This window comes from Colius striatus, chromosome 28, assembly GCF_028858725.1.
Source record: "Colius striatus isolate bColStr4 chromosome 28, bColStr4.1.hap1, whole genome shotgun sequence".
Classification (NCBI taxonomy): domain Eukaryota; kingdom Metazoa; phylum Chordata; class Aves; order Coliiformes; family Coliidae; genus Colius; species Colius striatus.
The window spans coordinates 633,245-652,750 of NC_084786.1; the positions used below are offsets into that span (position 1 = coordinate 633,245).

The 19,506-nt window shown below is 52.6% G+C and overlaps 1 protein-coding gene across 1 annotated transcript; it reads left to right on the top strand.

Annotated features, from left to right (window-relative positions):
- The first annotated feature begins 261 nt into the window (after window positions 1–261).
- On the top strand, window positions 262–3,280 carry LOC133628078 (DNA-(apurinic or apyrimidinic site) endonuclease-like). Its single transcript, XM_062015978.1, has 4 exons — window positions 262–297; window positions 1,108–1,294; window positions 2,754–2,827; window positions 2,873–3,280. The coding sequence occupies exons 1-4, from the start codon at window positions 262–264 to the stop codon at window positions 3,278–3,280; spliced, it is 705 nt and encodes a 234-aa protein (XP_061871962.1).
- The last annotated feature ends 16,226 nt before the right edge of the window (window positions 3,281–19,506 follow it).

Genomic DNA, 19,506 nt, shown 5'->3' on the forward strand with positions numbered 1-19,506 from the left:
CCCCGCCCTGGGACACGGCGGAAGACGGGCGAAGGTTCAACTTCAAGGTGACGTTGTGGAACGTGGCCAGTCTCAGGGCCTGGGTGAAGAAAGGAGGCCTGGAGGTGGGTTAAACTGGGCTGAAACTGGGCCAGACTGGGGCGCCTCAGATAAATGGGGCTGGAAAGGACTCAAAAAGTGGGGATTTTGACCCAAAAATGGGGTGAAAAAGGTTCAAAATGGTGGCTGAAATGAGGGAAAACGGGGCAAAATGGAGCCATAATGAGGCCAAAATGGGCCAAAATGAGCCCAAAATGGGTAAAAATGAGCCCAAAATGAAGCTAAAAATGGGTCTTGAAGTGGTTGAGAAGTTGGTTCAAAGGAAGGGAATGAAAATGGGCCAAAAATGAGGGATTTTGACCCAAAAATGGGGTGAAAAAGGCTCAAAATGGCGGCTGAAATGGGCCTGAAATGAGGTAAAATTGGGCAAAATGAGGCCAAAATGGGTCAAAATGGGTCAAAATGAGCCCAAAATGGAGCTGAAAATGGATCTTGAAGTGGTTGAGAAATTGGTTCAAAGGAAGGGAATGAAAATGGGACAAAAATGAGGGATTTTGACCCAAAAATGGGGTGAAAAAGGCTCAAAATGGGCCCAAAATCGGCCTGAAATGAGGTAAAATTGGGCAAAATGAGGCGAAAATGGGTCAAAATGAGCCCAAAACGGAGCTGAAAATGAAACTGAAAATGATTTAAAAATTGGTTAAAGAATGGAACTTAAAATGAGCCAAAAATGGCCCAAAATAACCCCAAAATTCCTCAAAATGGCTCCAACAAAGGTCTAAAAATGGTGCCTGAAATGGATGAAAAAAGCCTTAAAAAACCACTTAAAAGTGACTCAAAATCACTGAAAATGACCCGAAATGACCCAAAAAAACCTCTTAAACACAGATTCAAAGAAATTACTCAAAAAATGACCCAAAAGTGCCTCAGAACGACCCAAAAATGCCTCAAAACCCCCCCACGAAATGGCGCCTGCCAAGAGACTCAACATGACGCCTGAAACGGGCTCAAAACGGCCCCGAAACCGCCTCAAACCGCCCCAAAACCTCCCTTCCCCCCCCCCCCCAGTGGGTCCAGGCCGATGCCCCCGACGTCCTTTGCCCCCAGGAGACCAAATGTGGGGCCGAGTCGGTGCCAGAGGAGCTGCGGAGCCTCGGGGCCTTCCCTCACCAGCACAGCCCCAGCGACCGGCCCAGCTACAGCGGCGTGGGGCTGCTCAGCAGGACCAAACCCCTGGCTGTCACCTATGGCATGGGTGAGTAGCCAAAGCTGGGGTGTTGCTGGCTGTTTCCAGGCCCTGGGTGGCCACCACAGGCTCGCGGGAGACATTTTGAGGCCTTCAGTGGCCATTTGGGGCCTTAAGTGGCCATTTGGGGGTCTCAGGAGGCATTTTGAGGCCTTAAGTGGCCATTTGGGGCCTTAAGTAGCCATTTTGAGGCCTTAAGTGGCCATTTGGGGCCTTCAGTGGCCATTTTCAGGCCTTAAGTTGCCATTTGGGGCTCTCAGGAGCCATTTTGAGGCCTTAAGTGGCCATTTGGGGCTCTTAATGGCAACCAGAAGCTCTCAGGAGCCATTTTGAGGCCTTAAGTGCCATTTGGGGCCCTTCAGTGGCCATTTTGGGCCTTAAGTGGCCATTTGGGGCCCTTCAGTGGCCATTTGGGGCCCTTTAGGAGCCATTTTTAGGCCTTAAGTGGCCATTTGGGGCCCTCAGGAGCCATTAAAGCCACAAAAGTGACGTTTTAGGCCTCTAAAGCCTCTTTTTAGGCCTCTAAAGTGACTCTTTAGGCCAGTAAAATGACTTTTTAGGCCAAAAAGTGACTTTTTGGGCCTCTAAATTGACTTTTTGGCCTCTAAAGTGACTTTTTAGGCCTCTAAAGCCCCTTTTTGGGCAATAAAATGACTTTTTGAGCCATTAAAGTGACTCTTTAGACCTCTAAACCCTCTTTTTAGCTACTGTCTTTTTAGACCTCTAAAGTGACTTTTTGGCTACTAAAGTGACTTTTTAGGCCTCTAAAGCCCCTTTTTGACCTCTAAAGTGACTTTTTAGGCCTCTAAAGTGACTTTTTGGGCCTCTAAAGGGACTTTTTGGCCACTAAAGTGACTTTTTGGGCCTCTCAAGCCCCTTTTTGACCTCTAAAGTGACTTTTTCGGCCTCTAAAGCCCCTTTTTGAGCTGCTAAAGCCCCTTTTTGACCTCTAAAGCCCCTTTTTGGGCCCGTAAAGTGACTTTTTTGGCCACTAAAGGACCTTTTTGGCTACTAAAGTGACTTTTTGAGCCACTAAAGTGTATTTTTAGGCCACTGGACCCCATTTTTGACCTCTAAAGTGACTTTTTGAGCCTCTAAAGTGACTTTTTAGGCCTCTAAAGCCCCTTTTTGGCCACTAAAGTGACTTTTTGGGCCACTAAAGCCCCTTTTTGAGCTACTAAAGTCCCTTTTTAGGTACAAAAGTGACTTTTTAGGCCTCTAAAGTCCCTTTTTGGGCCACTCAAGCCCCTTTTTGAGCCAATAAATCCCCTTCTTGACCTCTAAAGTGACTTTTTCGGCCTCTAAAGTCCCTTTTTAGGCCTCTAAAGTGACTTTTTGAGCCACTAAAGTGCCTTTTTAGGCCATTAAAGTTGATTTTTGAAGACTAAAGTGACTTTTTGGGCCTCTAAAGCCCCTTTTTAGGCCCCTAAAGCCCCTTTTTATCCCCGTCTGTGTGTCCCCTTGCCAGGTGACCCCGAGCTGGATGCCGAGGGCCACGTGCTGACGGCCGAGTTCCCTGCCCTGCGCGTCGTTTGCATCTACGTGCCCAACTCCGGGTGAGGCCTGGGCCGCCTGAGCTTCCGGCAGGCCTGGGACGAGCGCTTCCGCTCCTTCGTGTCCCAGCTGGACCGGTCCAAACCGGTCGCCATCTGCGGCGACCTCAACGTCGCCCACCAGTCCTTGGACCTGAGGAACCCGTCGGGGAACAAGAGGAGCCCCGGGTACACGCGGGAGGAGAGGGAGGCGTTCGGGGAGCTGCTGGGGGCGGGCTTCCTCGACAGCTTCCGGGTGTTTAACCCCTTGCTGCCCAACGCCTTCACCTTCTGGACCTACCTGAGCGGGGCCAGGGCCAGGAACATGGGCTGGAGGCTGGATTACTGCCTGTGGTCCCAGAGGGGCCGGAAGGATCTGTGCGACAGCAGGATCGAGCAGCGGGCCCAGGGCAGCGACCACTGTCCCGTGGGGATCTATCTGGCGCTGGAGGGGGCAGGCTGAGGGGCAAAAATGGGGCGGGAATGGGGCAAAAATTGGTCAAAATGGAGGGAAATGGGGGGAAATGGGGCAGAAATGGGGGGAAATGGGGTGGAAATGGGGCAGAAATGGGGCAAAATGGGGTGGAAATGGGGCAAAATGGGGGGAAATGGCTCAAAAATGGCTGAAAATGGGGGGAAATGGGTCAAAAATGGCTGAAAGTGGGATAAAATTGGAGGATAATGGAATAAATGGGTCAAAAATGGGTCAAAATGGGTAAAAAATGGAATAAATGGGGTCAAAAATGGGTCAAAAATGGGGGGAAATGGGTCGAAATGGGTCAAAAATGGGTCAAAAATGGCTGAAAGTGGGATAAAATTGGAGGATAATGGAATAAATGGGTCAAAAATGGGTCAAAATGCATCAAAATGGGATAAAACTGGGAGATACTGGGATAAATGGGGGGAAATGGGTCAAAAATGAGTCAGAAATGGCTGAAAATGGAGGGAAATGGGTCAAAAATGGCTGAAAGTGGGATAAAATTGGAGGATAATGGAATAAATGGGTCAAAAATGGGTCAAAATGGGTCAAAAATGGGGGAAAATGGAATAAATGGGGTCAAAAATGGGTCAAAAATGGGGTAAAAATGGGTGAAAAATGGGGGGAAATGGGTCGAAATGGGTAAAAAATGGCTGAAAGTGGAATAAAATTGGAGGATAATGCAATAAATGGGTCAAAAATGGGTCAAAATGGGTCAGAAATGGGTCAAAATGGGTAAAAAATGGCTGAAAGTGGGATAAAATTGGGGGATAATGGAATAAATGGGGTCAAAATGGGTCAAAATGGGTCAAAAATGGTTGAAAGTGGGATAAAACTGGGGGACAATGAGATAAATGGGGTCAAAAGGGGTGAAAGGTGTGTGAGAGGTGAGTGCGGACAGTGAGTCCCGCCATAAGCGAGGTCAGGGCCAGGAACGTGGGCTGGAGACTGGGGAAATGGGTCGAAAATGGAGGGAAATGGGGCAAAAATGCGTCAAAATGGGGGGAAATGGGGCAAAAATGGGACAAAAATGGGTCAAAATGGGGGAAAATGGGGCAAAAATGCGTCAAAAATGGGAGAAAAATGGCTGAAAATGGGGGGAAATGGGTCAAAATTTGGGGGGAAATGGGGGGAAATGGGGCAAAAATGGGTCAAAATGGGGGGAAATGGGTCGAAAATGGGTCAAAATGGCTGAAAATGGGAAATGGGTCAAAAATGGAGGGAAATGGGTCAAAAATGGGTCAAAATGGCTGAAAATGGGAAATGGGTCAAAAATGGAGGGAAATGGGTAAAAAATGGGTCAAAAATGGGTAAAAATGGGAAGAAATGGGTCAAAAATGGGGGAAATGGGGCAAAAATGGGGCAAAAATGGCTGAAAATGGGGGGAAATGGGTCGAAATGGGGCAAAAATGGCTGAAAATGAGATAAAATTGGAGGATAATGCAATAAATGGGGTTAAATGGGTCAAAAATGGGGTAAAAATGGGTGAAAAATGGGTCAAAATGGCTCAAAATGGGTAAAAAATGGCTGAAAGTGGGATAAAATTGGGGGTTAATGGAATAAATGGGGTAAAAATGGGTCAAAATGGGTCAAAACTGGCTGAAAATGGGATAAAATTGGGGGATAATGGAATAAATGGGTCAAAAATGGGTCAAAACTGGCTGAAAGTGGGATAAAAAACCAAAACCCCTTCCCAGTCCCTGCCAGTTCCCTTCAATTTGTCCCAGTCCCCTCCCAATTGATCCCAGTTCATCCCAGTCCCCTCCCAGTTCCCTCCCAGTTCATCCCAGTTGCTCCCAGTTCCCTCCAGTTCCCCTCAGTTCCCTCCCAGTTCATCCCAGTTGCTCCCAGTTCCCTCCAGTTCCCCTCAGTTCCCTCCCAGTTCATCCCAGTCCCCTCCCAGTTCATCCCAGTCCCCTCCCAGTTGCTCCCACTTCCCTCCCAGTGCCCTCTCAGCTCATTCCAGTTGCTCCAAGTTCCCTCCCAGTTCCTCCCCAGTTCATCCCAGTTCCTTCCCAGTTGCTCCCAGCCCCCTCAGTCCTCCCCAGCTCATCCCAGTTGCTCCTAGTTCCCTCCCAGTTGCTCCCAGTTCCCTCTCCGTGCCCTCCCAGCTCATCCCAGTTGCTCCCAGTTCCCTCCCAGTTGCTCCCAGTCCCTCCCAGTTGCTCCCAGTCCCTCCCAGTGCCCTCTCAGCTCATCCCAGTTGCTCCCAGTTCCCTCTCAGTGCCCTCCCAGTTCATCCCAGTTGCTCCCAGTTCCCTCCCAGTTGCTCCCAGTCCCTCCCAGTTGCTCCCAGTCCCTCCCAGTGCCCTCTCAGCTCATCCCAGTTGCTCCCAGTTCCCTCTCAGTGCCCTCTCAGCTCATCCCAGTTGCTCCCAGTTCCCTCCCAGTTGCTCCCAGTCCCTCCCAGTTGCTCCCAGTCCCTCCCAGTGCCCTCTCAGCTCATCCCAGTTGCTCCCAGTTCCCTCTCCGTGCCCTCCCAGCTCATCCCAGTTGCTCCCAGTTCCCTCCCAGTTGCTCCCAGTCCCTCCCAGTTGCTCCCAGTCCCTCCCAGTGCCCTCTCAGCTCATCCCAGTTGCTCCCAGTTCCCTCTCAGTGCCCTCCCAGTTCGTCCCAATTCCCTCCCAGTCCCTCCCAGCTCATCCCCGTCCCTCCCCAGTTCCCTCCCCAGTTCATCCCAGTTCCCTCCCATTCCCCCCCCCCACCCAGACGCCGCTCCGCCTCTCAGCCAATCATCTCTCTTTAGTCCCGTTGCCGGGCAGACTCCACCCCCGTAGCAACCAATCAACGCTCGGCGCCCTCATCTCTCCGTCCAATCAGCGCCCGTGGCCGCGCTCAGGAGCAGGAGCCGTTCCCAGTTGCCTCCCAGTTCCCTCCCAGTGCCAAAGGTCAGAGTCTGGGCACATCCATTCTGAGGGGAAAAGTGGGGGTTTGGGGCAATTTAGGGGGATAAAATGAACTTTTGTGGCAATTCTGAGGGGAAAAGTGGGGTTTTGGAGGAGTTTTGAGGTGAAAAGTGAGGTTTTGGAGCAATTCCGAGGGGAAAAGTGGGGTTTTGGAGGAGTTTTGAGGGGAAAGGTGGGGGTTTGGGGTGTTTCTGAGGGGAAAAGTGGAGTTTTGAGGGGAAATGTGAGGTTTTGGGGCAATTTGGGGGGATAAAATGAGGTTTTGGGGTATTTCTGAGGGATAAAATGAGGGTTTGTGGCAATTCTGAGGGGAAAAGTGTGGTTTTGGTGGAGTTTTGAGGTGAAAAGTGAGGATTTGGGGTATTTCTGAGGGGAAAAGTGTGATTTGAGTAACATTTTGAGGGCAAAAGTGAGGTTTCGGGGTATTTCTGAGGCATAAAATGAGGGTTTGTGGCAATTCTGAGGGGAAAAGTGGGGTTTTGGTGGAGTTTTGAGGGGAAAAGTGGGGTTCTGGGGTATGTCTGAGGGGAAAAGTGTGATTTGGGTAAAGTTTTGAGTGGAAAAGTGAGGTTTTGGGCTATTTCTGAGGGATAAAATGAGGCTTTGAGGCAATTTGCGGGGATAAAATGAGGGTTTGGGACAATTCTGAGGGGAAAAGTGATTTGGGTGAAGTTTTGGGAGTTAAAGTGAGGTTTTGGACTATTTCTGAGGGATAAAATGAGGTTTTGGGGCAATTCTGAGGGGAAAAGTGGGGTTTGGGTGGAGTTTTGAAGTGAAAAGTGGGGTTTTGAGGCATTTCCGAGAGGAAAAAGTGAGGTTTTGGTGCAACTTGGTGTGTAAAAGTTCCAGTTTGGTGGGGTTTGGACGCAAGAGTCTCCCCAGTCCATCCCAGTTCAACCCAGTTGAAACACTGGAGCGGCGGCTTTTATTGAGCGGCGGAAGGATCCGCGGGGAAAAGGGGCCAAACCTCGTTGGCGGAGGGATCCCATTGGGGCACATCTAGATCCGGCTCTGGGGGAGAAGGATCCTCCAAAGCCCCTCGCAGTAGCACCCAGTAACCCCCAAACCCCCTCCCAATAACTCCCAGTAGCTCCCAGTTACCCCAAACTCCCTCCCAGTAGCCCCCAGTTACCCCAAACCCCTCCCAGTAAATCCCAGTAACCTCAAACCTCTTCCCAGTAGCTCCCAGTAAGCTCCAGACCCCTTCCCACTAATTCCCAGTAGCTCCAGTAACTCTCAGTTACCCCCAAACCCCCTCCCAGTAGCTCCCAGTAACCCCCAAACACCCTCCAGTGACTCCCAGTAACCCCCAAACCCCTCCAGTGACTCCCAGTAACTCCCAGTAACCCCCAAATACCCTCCAGTGACTCCCAGTAACCCCCAAACCCCCTCCCAGTCCCTACCAGTAACCCCAAACCCCCTCCCAGTCGCTCCCAGTAACCCCAAACCCCCTCCCAGTTGCTCCCAGTCCCTCCCAGTAACCTCAAACCCCCTCCCAGTCGCTCCCAGTAACCCTCAAACACCCTCCGAGTCGCTCCCAGTAACCCCCAAACACCCTCCCAGTCGCTCCCAGTAACCCCCAAACCCCCTATCAGTGACTCCCAGTAACCCCCAACTCCCTCCCAGTCGCTCCCAGTCCCTCCCAGTAACCCCCTCCCAGTCGCTCCCAGTCCCTCCCACTAACCCCCAACCCCCCTCCCAGTAACTCCCAGTGCCCCTCCCGTCTAGATCCGGCCGTCGGACGTTGGGCGGAAGGATCCGATCGCCTAAGCGGCTGCGGAAGGACCCGAGAGGTGACGGAAACACCCGAGGGGGGGACGGAAGGAGCCGAAGCGCCGCCGGGTTCGGTTCGGGCGGTCCCTCCGTTACCGGGGAAGGGGCGAATCAAGGGCTCCCGGGTGCTCCCCCGACGCTGCCGCGAGACAGGGTTCGGCTCCGGCCCCGTTCGCCTTCGGCCGAGCCGGAACTGGCGACCGAAGCGGTTCGGGACCGGGACAAGCGAGTCATGGTGGACGCGGCCACTGCCGGGAGGGGAGACACCGCGCTTTAGCCCCGCCCACCGCCCCCGCCTCGGCCAATCGGCGCGCGTCTGTCCGCTCCTCAGCCAATCAGATGGCGAGGCGCCGCGGAGCTTGGCCCCGCCCAGCCGCTGCACCGTTCCAGTCAACCCGGGGGGGGGGGGGTGCGACTTAATCAATCGCTAATTAAAGGGTTAATTAAGGCGCGGGGGAAGGTCGTTAGGCTCCGAACACTCCCCCCCACCGTTAATTAGCTCCGTGGTGATTCTGGTGAATGAAGTGCCCCCCCCCCCTTCATTAGTGGCCATGTGACGTCACAGAGGGGCGCGGCTTGGGCGTGGCCACCCCCTTCTCTGTCAGGCCACGCCCACACCGTAAGCCACCCCCCCCACATTCCCCCCCCTTTACCTGGGTGAGTTGGGGTTGGCCGCCCCCGTCTGCCATCTGGGGGGGGCAAAGGGGGCACTGGGAGTTACTGGGAGGGACTGGGAAGGGGGGATTGGGGGTGACTGGGAGGAGCTGGGAGGGGGTTTGGGGGTTACTGGGAAGGACTGGGAGGAGCTGGGAGGGGGTTTGGAGTTACTGGGAAGGACTGGGAGGAGCTGGGAGGGGGTTTGGGATATACTGGGACGGGCTGGGAGGGACTGGGAGAGGGTTCGGGGTCACTGGGAGGGACTGGGAAGAGGTGGGAGAGGTTTTGGGGGTCACTGGGAGGAGCTGGGAGGGGAGCTGGGGGTGACTGGGAGCTACTGGGGGTTACTGGGAGTCACTGGGAGACACTGGGGGGGGGTTGGGGGTAACTGGGAGTTACTGGGACTCACTGAGAGATACTGGGAGGGGGTTTGGGGGTCACTGGGAGTTACTGGGAGTCACTGGGAATGGATTTTGGGTAACTGGGAGTTACTGGGAGGGGGTTTGGGGGTTACTGGGAGTCACTGGGACGGGTCTGGGGGTAACTGGGAGGCACTGGGAGTGCCTGGGGTCAGAGGTCAAAGGTCACCTTGAGGAAGGAAGTTTCGGTCGGGTCGAGCATGATGATACACTCCACCTGGGGGGGGGGGGGAGGGGCAAAGAGGAGAGGGCGGGGCTTAACAGGGTCATGGAGGGGTCACAGCGCGTGGCCACGCCCCCCACCCCCCAACCCCACCCAAAACTCAAAACGGCGTCCTCGTCGGGGGAGTTCTCACCGACCACCAAAAGCACGTGGCACCTAGAGGGGTCAGGGGGTCACCACGGGGTCACGGGGTAACTGGGAGGTCACGAGGTCTCGGCGGGGTCACTGGGAGGTCACAGGGTCAGGGGGAGGTCATGGGGACACGTAAGGCCATGGGGCAAGAGTGAATGAAAGAGGCAAAAGGAGGTCATGAGGGCTCACAGAGGGGTCATGGAGGGGTCACCGGGAGGTCACGGGGTCATGGCAGGGTCACATGGTCAAGGGGAGGTCATGGGGTCATGTAGGGTCATGGGGCAATGGGGGGTTCTGAGGGCGTCACACAATAAGGAGGGGTCACAGAGGGATCATGTGCGGTCATTGAATGGTCATGGGGTCACGGTGGGGTCACGGAGGGGTCACAGGGTCAGGGAGAGGTCATGGGGTCACATAGGGTCATAGGGAAAGGAGGGGTCACAGGGGCAAGGGGGGGTCATAGGGGATGTGTGGGGTCACAGGAGGCATGTGGGGGTCATGAGGGGTCACAGAAAGGTCATCGTGAGTGGGTATGAAGATAGCTCCCACACGAAAGCAGCTGCAAATGTGACACTGTGCTGGCTGATAGACTGCATGGGGACCTACTTACTACTGTAGCTGGGGTCTGCCTTCCTGCTTTCTTGTAGCTCCCATACGCAGTGGTATAACTCAAGCGACGATATGTATTTTTTCAATGGCAATAAGAAGAAAAAGATTGTGGTAATGAAGATAGCTCCCACACAAAAGCAGCTTCAAACGTGACAGCGTGCTGGCTGATAGACTGCATGGGGACCTACTTACTACTGTAGCTGCGGTCTGCCTTCCTGCTTTCTTGTAGCTCCCATACGCAGTGGTATAACTTAACAGAAACATGTATTCTTTCAATGGGAGCCGGATAGAAAAAATGTGATATTGAAGATAGGTCCCACACGAAAGGAGCTTCAAATGTGACACCGTGCTGGCTGAGTCCTGGGTCCGTTGCCCCTCTCCACCGTCACCCCGACAACGGCTTCCTTGTGACGCACGCCGCCCCGCCAAAATTCTGCAAACCCAGGCCCACTGCAAGCCCGGGGTCTGTTGCCCCTATCCGCCGTCACCCCGACAACAGCTTCCTTGTGAAACAGGCCACCCCCGACCAACTTCCGCGAACCCAGGCCTGCTACGGACCTTGGGTCCGTTGCACCTCTGCGTCGTAACCCCGACAACAGGTTCATTGTGACGCAGGCCGCCCCCGCCCAAACCTTGCAAACCCAGGCCCGCTGGGGGCCCGGGGTTTTTTTCCCCTCTACGCCGTCACCTCGACAACGGCTTCCTTGTGACGCAGGCCGCTCCCGCCCAAATTCCGCAAACCCAGGCCTGCTACGAGCCTGGGGTCAGTTGCCCGTCTCCTCCGTCACCCCGAAAACGGGTTCATTGTGACAGAGGAAGCCCCCGCCCAAACCTTGCAAACCCAGGCCTGCTGCGGTCCCTGGGTCCGTTGCCCCTCTCCACCGTCACTCCGACAACAGGTTCACTGTGACGCGCGCCGCCCCCGACCAAGTTCCGCAAACCCAGGCCTGCTACGGGCCCTGGGTCCGTTGCCCCTCTCCGATGTCACCCCGACAACGGGTTCATTGTGACACAGACCGCCCCCACACAAACCTTGCAAACACAGGCCCGCTGCGAGCCAGGGGAGCGTTGCCCCTCTCAGCCGTCACCACGTCAATGGCTTCCTTGTGACGCAGGCCGCCCCGCCCAAATTCCGCAAACCCAGGCCTGCTATGGGCCTGGGGTCTGTTGCCCCTCTCCTCCGTCACCCCGAAAACGGGTTCATTGTGACAGAGGAAGCCCCTGCCCAAACCTTGCAATCCCAGGCCTCCTGCGGGCCCTGGCTCCGTTGCCCCTCTCCGCCGTCACCCCAACAATGGCTTCCTTGTGACGTAGGCCGCCCCCGACCAAACCCCTCAAACCCAGGCCCGCTGCAAGCCCAGGGTCTGTTTCCCCTCTCCGCCGTCACCCCGACAACGACTTCCTTGTGACGCAGGCCGCCCCTGCCCAAATTCCGCAAACCCAGGCCTGCTACTGGTTTGGGATCCGTTGCCCCTCTCCTCCGTCACCCCAACAACGGCTTCCTTGTGACGCAGACCGCCCCCACCGAAATTTCGCAAACCCAGGCCTGCTACAGAATTGGGTCCGTTGCATCTCTCCGCCGTCACCCCGACAACGGCTTCATTGTGATGTAGGACGCCCCCGCCCAAATTTCACAAACCCAGGCCTGCTGCGGGCCCTGGGTCTGTTGCCCCTCTCCGCCGTCACCCTGACAACGACTTCCCTGTGACGCAGGCCGCCCCCGCCCAAATTCCGCAAACCCAGGCCCGCTGCAAGCCTGGGGACCGTTGACCCTCTCCGCCGTCACCCCGACAACAGGTTCATTGTGACACAGGCCGCCCCCGCCCAAACCTTGCAAACCCAGGCCTGCTACGGGCCCTGGGTCCATTGTCCCTCTCCGCTGTCACTCCGACAACGACTTCCTTGTGACGCAGACCGCCCCGGCTCAAACCACGCAAACCCAGGCGCGCTGCGGGCCCTGCTTTTTTTGCCCCTCTTTGCCGTCACTCTGAGAATGGCTTCATTGTGACGCAGGCCGCCCCTGACCAAACCTTACAACCCCAGGCCTGCTGCGGTCCCAGGGTTTTTTGCCCCTCTCCGCCGTCACCCCGGCAACGGCTTCCTTGTGACGCAGGCCGCCCCCGCCCAAATTCCGCACACCCAGGCCTGCTACGGGCCTTGGGTCCGTTGCACCTCTGCTCCGTCACCCCAACAACAGGTTCATTGTGACGCAGGCGACCCCCGCCGAAACCTTGCAAACCCAGGCACGCTGGGAGCGCGGGGTTTTTTTCCCCTCTACGCTGTCACCCCGTCATCCTTCATTGTGACGCACACTGCCCCTGCCCAAACCTTGCAAACCCACACCTGCTATGGGCCCTGGGTCCGTTGTCCCTCTCCGCCGTCACCCCGACAACGACTTCACTGTGCTGCAGGCTGCCCCCGCCCAAATTCCGCAAACCCAGGCCCGCTGCAAGCCTGGGGACCGTTGCCCCTCTCTGCTGTCACCCCGACAACAAGTTCATTGTGACACGGGCCGTCCCTACTCAAACCTTGCAAACCCAGGCCTGCTGCGGACCCTGGGTCCCTTGCCCCTCTCCGCCGTCACCCCGACAACGGCTTCCTTGTGACGCAGTCCGCCCCTGCCCAAATTCGGCAACCCAGGCTTGCTACGGGTCCAGGGTCCGTTGCCCCTCTCCTCCGTCTCCCCGACAACAGGTTCATTGTGACGCAGGCCACCCCCGCCCAAACCTTGCAAAGCCAGGCCTACTGCGGGCCCTGGGTCTGTTGCCCCTCTCCGCGGTCACCCCGACAACGGGTTCATTGTGATGCAGGCCGCCCCCGCCCAAATTCCGCAAACCCAGACCCTCTAAAGGCCTGGGGACCTTTACCCTTCTCCGCCGTCACCCTGACAACAGGTTCATTGTGACGCAGGCCGACAACAACCAAAGCTTGCAAACCCAATCCTGCTAAGGGCCCCGGGTCCGTTACCTCCCTCCGCCGTCACCCTGACAACAGCTTCCTTGTGACAGAGGCCGCCCCCGCCAAAATTCCGCTAACCCAGACCTGCTACGGGCCCGGGGTCCGTTGGACCTCTCCTCCGTCACTCCGACAACAACTTCCCTGTGACGCAGACCGCTCCCACCCAAACCTTGCAAACCCACGCCTGCTGCGGGCCCTGGGTCCGTTGCCCCTCTCCGCTGTCATCCTGAAAACGGCTTACATGCAACGCAGTCCGCCCCTGGCCAAATTCCGCAAACCCAGGACTGCTACTGGTCTGGTGTTCGTTGCACCTCTCCACCGTAACCCCGACAACAGGTTCATTGTGACGCAGGCCATCCCCGCCCAAACCTTGCAATCCCAGGCCTGCTGCGGGCCCGGGGTCCGTTGCCCCTCTCCGCCGTCAAACCGACAACTGGTTCATTGTGACGCACGCCGCCCCCGCACAAATTCCGCAAACCCAGGCCCGCTGCGAGACTGGGGACCGTTGCCGCTCTCCGCCGTCACCCCGTCAACGGCTTCCTTGTGACGCAGGCCGCCCCCGCCCAAATTTCGCAAACCCAGGCCTGCTACGGACCCGGGGTCCGTTGTTCCTCTCTGCCATCACCCCGACAACAGGTTCATTGTGAGGCGGGCCGCCCACGCTCAAACCTTGCAAACCCAGGCCTGCTTTGGACCCTGGGTCCGTTGCCCCTCTCCGTCGTCACCCTGACAGTGGGTTCATTGTGACGCAGGCCGCTCTCGGACAAATTCCATAAACCCAGGCCTGCTACGGGCCTGGGGTCCGTTGCACCTCTGCGCCGTAACCCCGACAACAGGTTCATTGTGACGCAGGCTGCCCCCGTCCAAACCTTGCAAACCCAGGCCTGCTACGGGCCCAGGGTCCTTTGCCCCTCTCCGCCGTCACCCCGACAACAGGTTCATTGTGATGCAGGCTGCCCCCGCCCAAACCTTGCAAATCCAGACCTGCTGCGGGCCCTGGGTCCGTTGCCCCTCTCCGCGGTCACCCCAAAAATTGTTTCATTGTGACGCACGCCGTCCCTGCCCAAACCTGGCAAACCCACGCCTGCTGCAGACCCCAGGTCCGTTGCCCCTCTCCGCCATCACCCCAACAATGGCTTCCTTGTGACGCAGGCCGCCCCCGCCTAAATTCCACAAACCCAGACCTTCTACGGGCCCGGGGTCCGTTACCCCTCTCCACCGTCACCCCAACAACGACTTCCCTGTGACGCAGGCCGCCCCCACCCAAATTCCGCAAACCCAGGCCCGCTGTGCAACTTGGTACCGTTGCCCCTCTCCGCTGTCACCCCGAAAACGACTTCGAATGGGAAAGCCTAATCAAGGAAAGTTAGGTTTTAATCAGTGTGCTTTTTGTCGACAGATAGGACGTTGGAAAAATGAATGTCCTGTGAAAAATGGAATGGGGAGTGACGCCGGAACAATGGGTAGTTATCCTATTGGGCAGATGTCGCCCAAGCCCTGGTTTTGGGGAATTACCAAAATCAGAGCTGACTAGAGCAAGGGTTAAAGGTAAGGTTAGAAATAAATGGTAAAGAACAGGAATTCACAGTTGATACAGGAGCTACTTACTCAGTTCTCAACAAAAGACTGGGACCAATAAGTGATACCACCGTACAGGTGGTAGGGGCTATGGGTCAGCTGGAAGAAAGACCATTTTTGCAGCCTCTAAATTTGAAATTTGGGGGAAAGGAATTGGATCATCAATTTTTGTATATGCCCAATTGTCCCAAGCCCCTGTTTGGAAGGGATTTATTGTCTTTGTTAAACGTGAAAATAATATTTGAAAATGGGAGAGTAAAATTGGAGATTCCAAATGAAGAAATTGGGAAAATTTTTGTAATAAAGGAAATAGAACCTACTCCCATCCCAGAGGAAATAGATCAGGCAGTTGTACCCTGGGTATGGGAAACAGGGACCCCAGGAAAGTCAAAAGCTGCCCAGCCTGTTGTTGTAGAACTAAAGGAAGGGGCCCAGCCGGTTAGGGTTAGACAATATCCAATTAAGTTGGAGGCTAGGAAAGGAGTGGCTCCACTGATAACCCAATTTGTGATTCAAGGAATTTTACAGGAATGTGAATCTGAGTATAACACTCCTATTTTTCCTGTAAGTAAGCCTAATGGTAAATATAGGCTAGTGCAAGATTTAAGGGCCATAAATGAAATTGTAAAGGACATTGACCCAGTGGTTGCTAACCCTGATACTCTGTTAACATCTGTTTCAGAAAGATTTAAATGGTTTACAGTAATTGATTTGAAAGATGCCTTCTTCTGCATCCGCTGGCATTACCAAGTAGGAAGTATTTTGCATTTGAATGGGAAGATCCAAATTCGGGAAGGAAGAAACAACTGACATGGACACGGCTTCCGCAGGGTTTCAAAAACAGTCCCACTATTTTTGGAAATCAATTAGCCAAAGAATTGGAGGAATGGAGGACCGAACAGGTAAGAGAATCTCCATTCTCTTATGTGATTTTGCAGTATGTGGATGATATTCTGTTGGCAACTGAGGAAAAGGAAGTTTGCCTGAAGCTTACAATTGCCTTACTGAATATGCTGGGACAAGCAGGATATCGAGTATCTAAGGAAAAGGCCCAGCTCCTCAAAGAGAGTGTTCTTTATTTGGGATGTGAATTGATGCAAGGTCAGAGACGATTGGGCACAAACAGAATTGAGGCAATATGTGCCATACCCCTTCCAAGGAATCATCAGGAACTGAGATCATTTTTAGGAATGATTGGTTGGTGTAGACTGTGGATTCTAAATTTCGGATTGTTAGCCAAACCCTTGTATGAGGCTTTGAAGGAGCCCCAATTGGAATGGAGTCCACAAAGGAAAAGAGCCTTTCAGGAGCTAAAACAAGCTCTGAAAGAAGCACCTGCCTTAGGGTTGCCGGACTTAAATAAGGATTTTCAGCTTTATGTAAATGAAAGGCAGAATCTGGCTCTGGGAGTGTTGACCCAGAAAACAGGGTCATGGAAACGCCCAGTGGGATATTTTTCAAAACAACTGGACAATGTTAGTGCTGGTTGGCCGTCATGCTTGCGGGTAGTTACGGCCACAGTGATCCTCATACAGGAAGCCCGAAAACTGACTGTGGGAAGGAAAATGGAGGTCTTTGTGCCCCATATGGTCTTGGCTGTCCTGGAACAAAAGGGGGGTCACTGGTTATCATCCAGCAGAATGTTACAATATCAAGCTATATTAAGAGAACAAGATGATGTGGAACTTAAGATAACTAACCATATCAACCCAGCAGAATTTCTTCGCAGCAAACAGGAAGAAGGGGAGCTGGTTCATGATTGTGTAGAAACAATTGAACAGGTGTATGCGAGCTGAGCAGACCTAAAGGACACACCGTTAGAAGATTCAGATTGGGATCTCTTTACCGATGGATCCAGCTTTGTGGAAAATGGAACCAGGTATGCGGGATATGCGGTGGTCACAGCTGCACAAGTGATTGAAGCAAAGGCTTTAGCCCCTGGGACATCTGCTCAAAAGGCAGAGATAATTGGACTTACCAGGGCATTAATTTTGAGTACTGGAAAAAGGTAAATGTATGGACTGACTCGAAATATGCCTTTGGAGTTGTACATGTTCATGGTGCCTTGTGGAAGGAACGGGGACTGTTAAACTCACAAGGGACTATGATAAAACATAGATCGGAAGTTCTCACCGTGTTGGATGCGGTACATAAACCAGAAAAGGCAGCAGTAATGCACGTCAGGGACATCGTAAAGAAGAAGGAAAGATATATCGAGGGAATGAACTAGCAGACATCACTGCTAAAGAAGCTGCTCGACAGGTTTGGACTCAGATGGCTTTAATACCAACCAAGGTGAGCCCTGTTTCTTGTTATATGATTCGGGGACTGAGCTATTCTGCTGATGATGAGAAATTGGCGACATATCTAAAGGCCCAGAAGAATACAATTGGATGGTATGTAACGACAATGGAACAAGTGGTGGTGCCCAAAAATGTTATGAAGTCCATATTAGAGACTGGACACAATAAATGCCATTGGGGAGCAGAGGTGTTGGTAAAATTTTTGAAAAAGGAAATAATTTCCAACCAAATGTTAACGCTGGCGAAAAGGGTGAATGCCATGTGCCCAGTTTGTTTAAAGAATAATCCTATTGTAAGGAAACAGGTGCAGTTGGGAAAATTACAAATAGGACCAGAGCCTGGAGATTATTGGCAAGTCGACTTTTCAGAACTTCCAAGGGCTCAGGGACTTAAATACCTGTTGGTGTATGTGTGCACCTTTTCAGGGTGGCCAGAAGCCTTCCCTTGTAGAACAAACCAAGCAAAGGAAGTGGTGAAGACTTTGTTGAAAGAAATAATACCTAGATTTGGAGTACCACTGGGATTATCATCAGATAGAGGCCCACATTTTGTGGCAGGGATAGTTCAGGAGGTGGCTAGGACGTTAGACATTACCTGGAATTTACACACTCCATGGAGACCTCAGTCTAGTGGTCAAGTAGAAAGGATGAACCAAACATTGAAAAATCAGATCAAAAAGATATGTCAGGAGGCCAAACTTCAGTGGCCCCAAGCTTTGCCGTTAGCGTTACTTAGGATTAGGATAAAACCTAGGGAAAGGATAGGAGTAAGTCCGTACGAGATACTGTACGGCAAGCCTTATCATGCCACCGTGTTAAAAGGAGACCCGCATGTATTGGGAGACCAGGTGATTTTTAACTATGTTATGTCGCTCAATAGAGTTCTCAACGCCTTACGGGGTGTCCTTCAGTGGAATCGGCCGCTCCCGCTGGAAAATCCAGTGCATGATATTCAACTGGGAGATCAGGTCTATGTGAAGAATTGGTTCACAGACCCACTGAGAGAGACATGGGACGGTCCCCACCAAGTGATCTTGACAACTTTCACAGCCATAAAGGTAGCAGGAATCGACGCTTGGATCCACTACACTCGAGTCAAGAAGGTTCCAACCGAATGGGAAACCCAAGTGGTATCCCCCACTCAAATGATATTTCGAGCAAAACCGCATTCTTAACTGTTGTACTGTTGATATTATTGAAAATGGTATCGGTCAATGGATTTGTATTTGTCACTGTTACAGAGCCTGTGGTTACTGTTATGGAAGGGATGGATGTCAATTTAACCAGTGACATTGCTGATGACCAAGGAGCTGGAGCCGAGGAAATAATTGCGATTTGGAAACAAGGACAAACCAGATTGACTGCAAGTATTGTTACTGTTTGGAATAAGGATACCCAAAAAGGAAGTGTTACCTTGCAATTGACTAATTTAACGTTAGGAGAAGCAGGAGTATACATGTGTTTGGTGTTAATTCGGGAAAATTTTGATTATAAGCAAATAGATTTGAGAGTGGTACCTTGGTCCCTGATTCAGGAGGGAGTAGAAGTAATACCAAAAATAGCTTCAATGGATATGTGGGATGGCCCACCCTTGAGGATAAACTGCGCATTTACTTCACAAAGAGAATGTGAAGCCCCGGTTCAAGTTAAATGGTGGAAAATGGGACCTCAAGGATTGTGGGACAGGATCGAGGAAGGAATCAGTTGGTGGAATGTGGAGAATAGAGGGATAGGATGGCTGAATTATACTCAACCTCTGTTGGGTAAGGTGGATGGACAATATCTATGTGTAGTTGTATGTGGACCCTACTCTAATTATGGAAAAAGAAATGTGCAGGGCCGACCTCATTTGAATCAAGGAATTAGGGCCACACAAGGGGTGTATCAGGCCAACGAAGGGAAAATAGTTATTTTAACATGTAAAGTGAATCCCAGAATGAGTTTTTCAGATTTTGGGTGGTGGTTTGGAGGTAGCAGTATACAGCCTGGAAGGAAATATCGGATAGAGAAGAGGTTAGGCGGCACCATAGTATTAATAATAAATGACGTACAGTCAGATGATGAAGGGATGTATTGGTGTTGGATAGCCAAAGATGCGTGATGGGCCCACTCTAGGATGTTAGTATCATTAATTAGAGGCAAATATAGCCGAAGGAGAGTGCGGGATCTAGGAAATGGGACAATAAACTTCCATCGAGATGAAGGACGGGAAAACTTAGTGGTCGGGTTGATTAGAGATTTTGGAATGATTCAGAATGTATCTAAGATTACAGCATGTTTGCCACTACCTCAGGCTGCAGGTGAACCTATACCCTGGGGAATTATTCCAATAACAAGCATGCCAGAAACCTCTGTTAATTTTACTTGGAACTGCAGGCAAGTATCAATAAAGTATGAAGAGTGGATAAATGGGTGTTTAATATAGGGGGATTTAACGGAAAAAGAGTGCAGATCATTGCCGGGGTATTATAGATGGGTTAGAACAGGTCCTTATGGGAGAGGTGGCAATATTAAAGGTCGCTGTACTATTCCAATAATTGGATATTGGTGTAGTAGCACAAAAATAAAAGTTGAAAAGATTAGGAATGAAGAGATCTGCCAGAATGTTACATGATAACAGTCTTTGGAAGATGAATGGGACACAGTATGGGGAC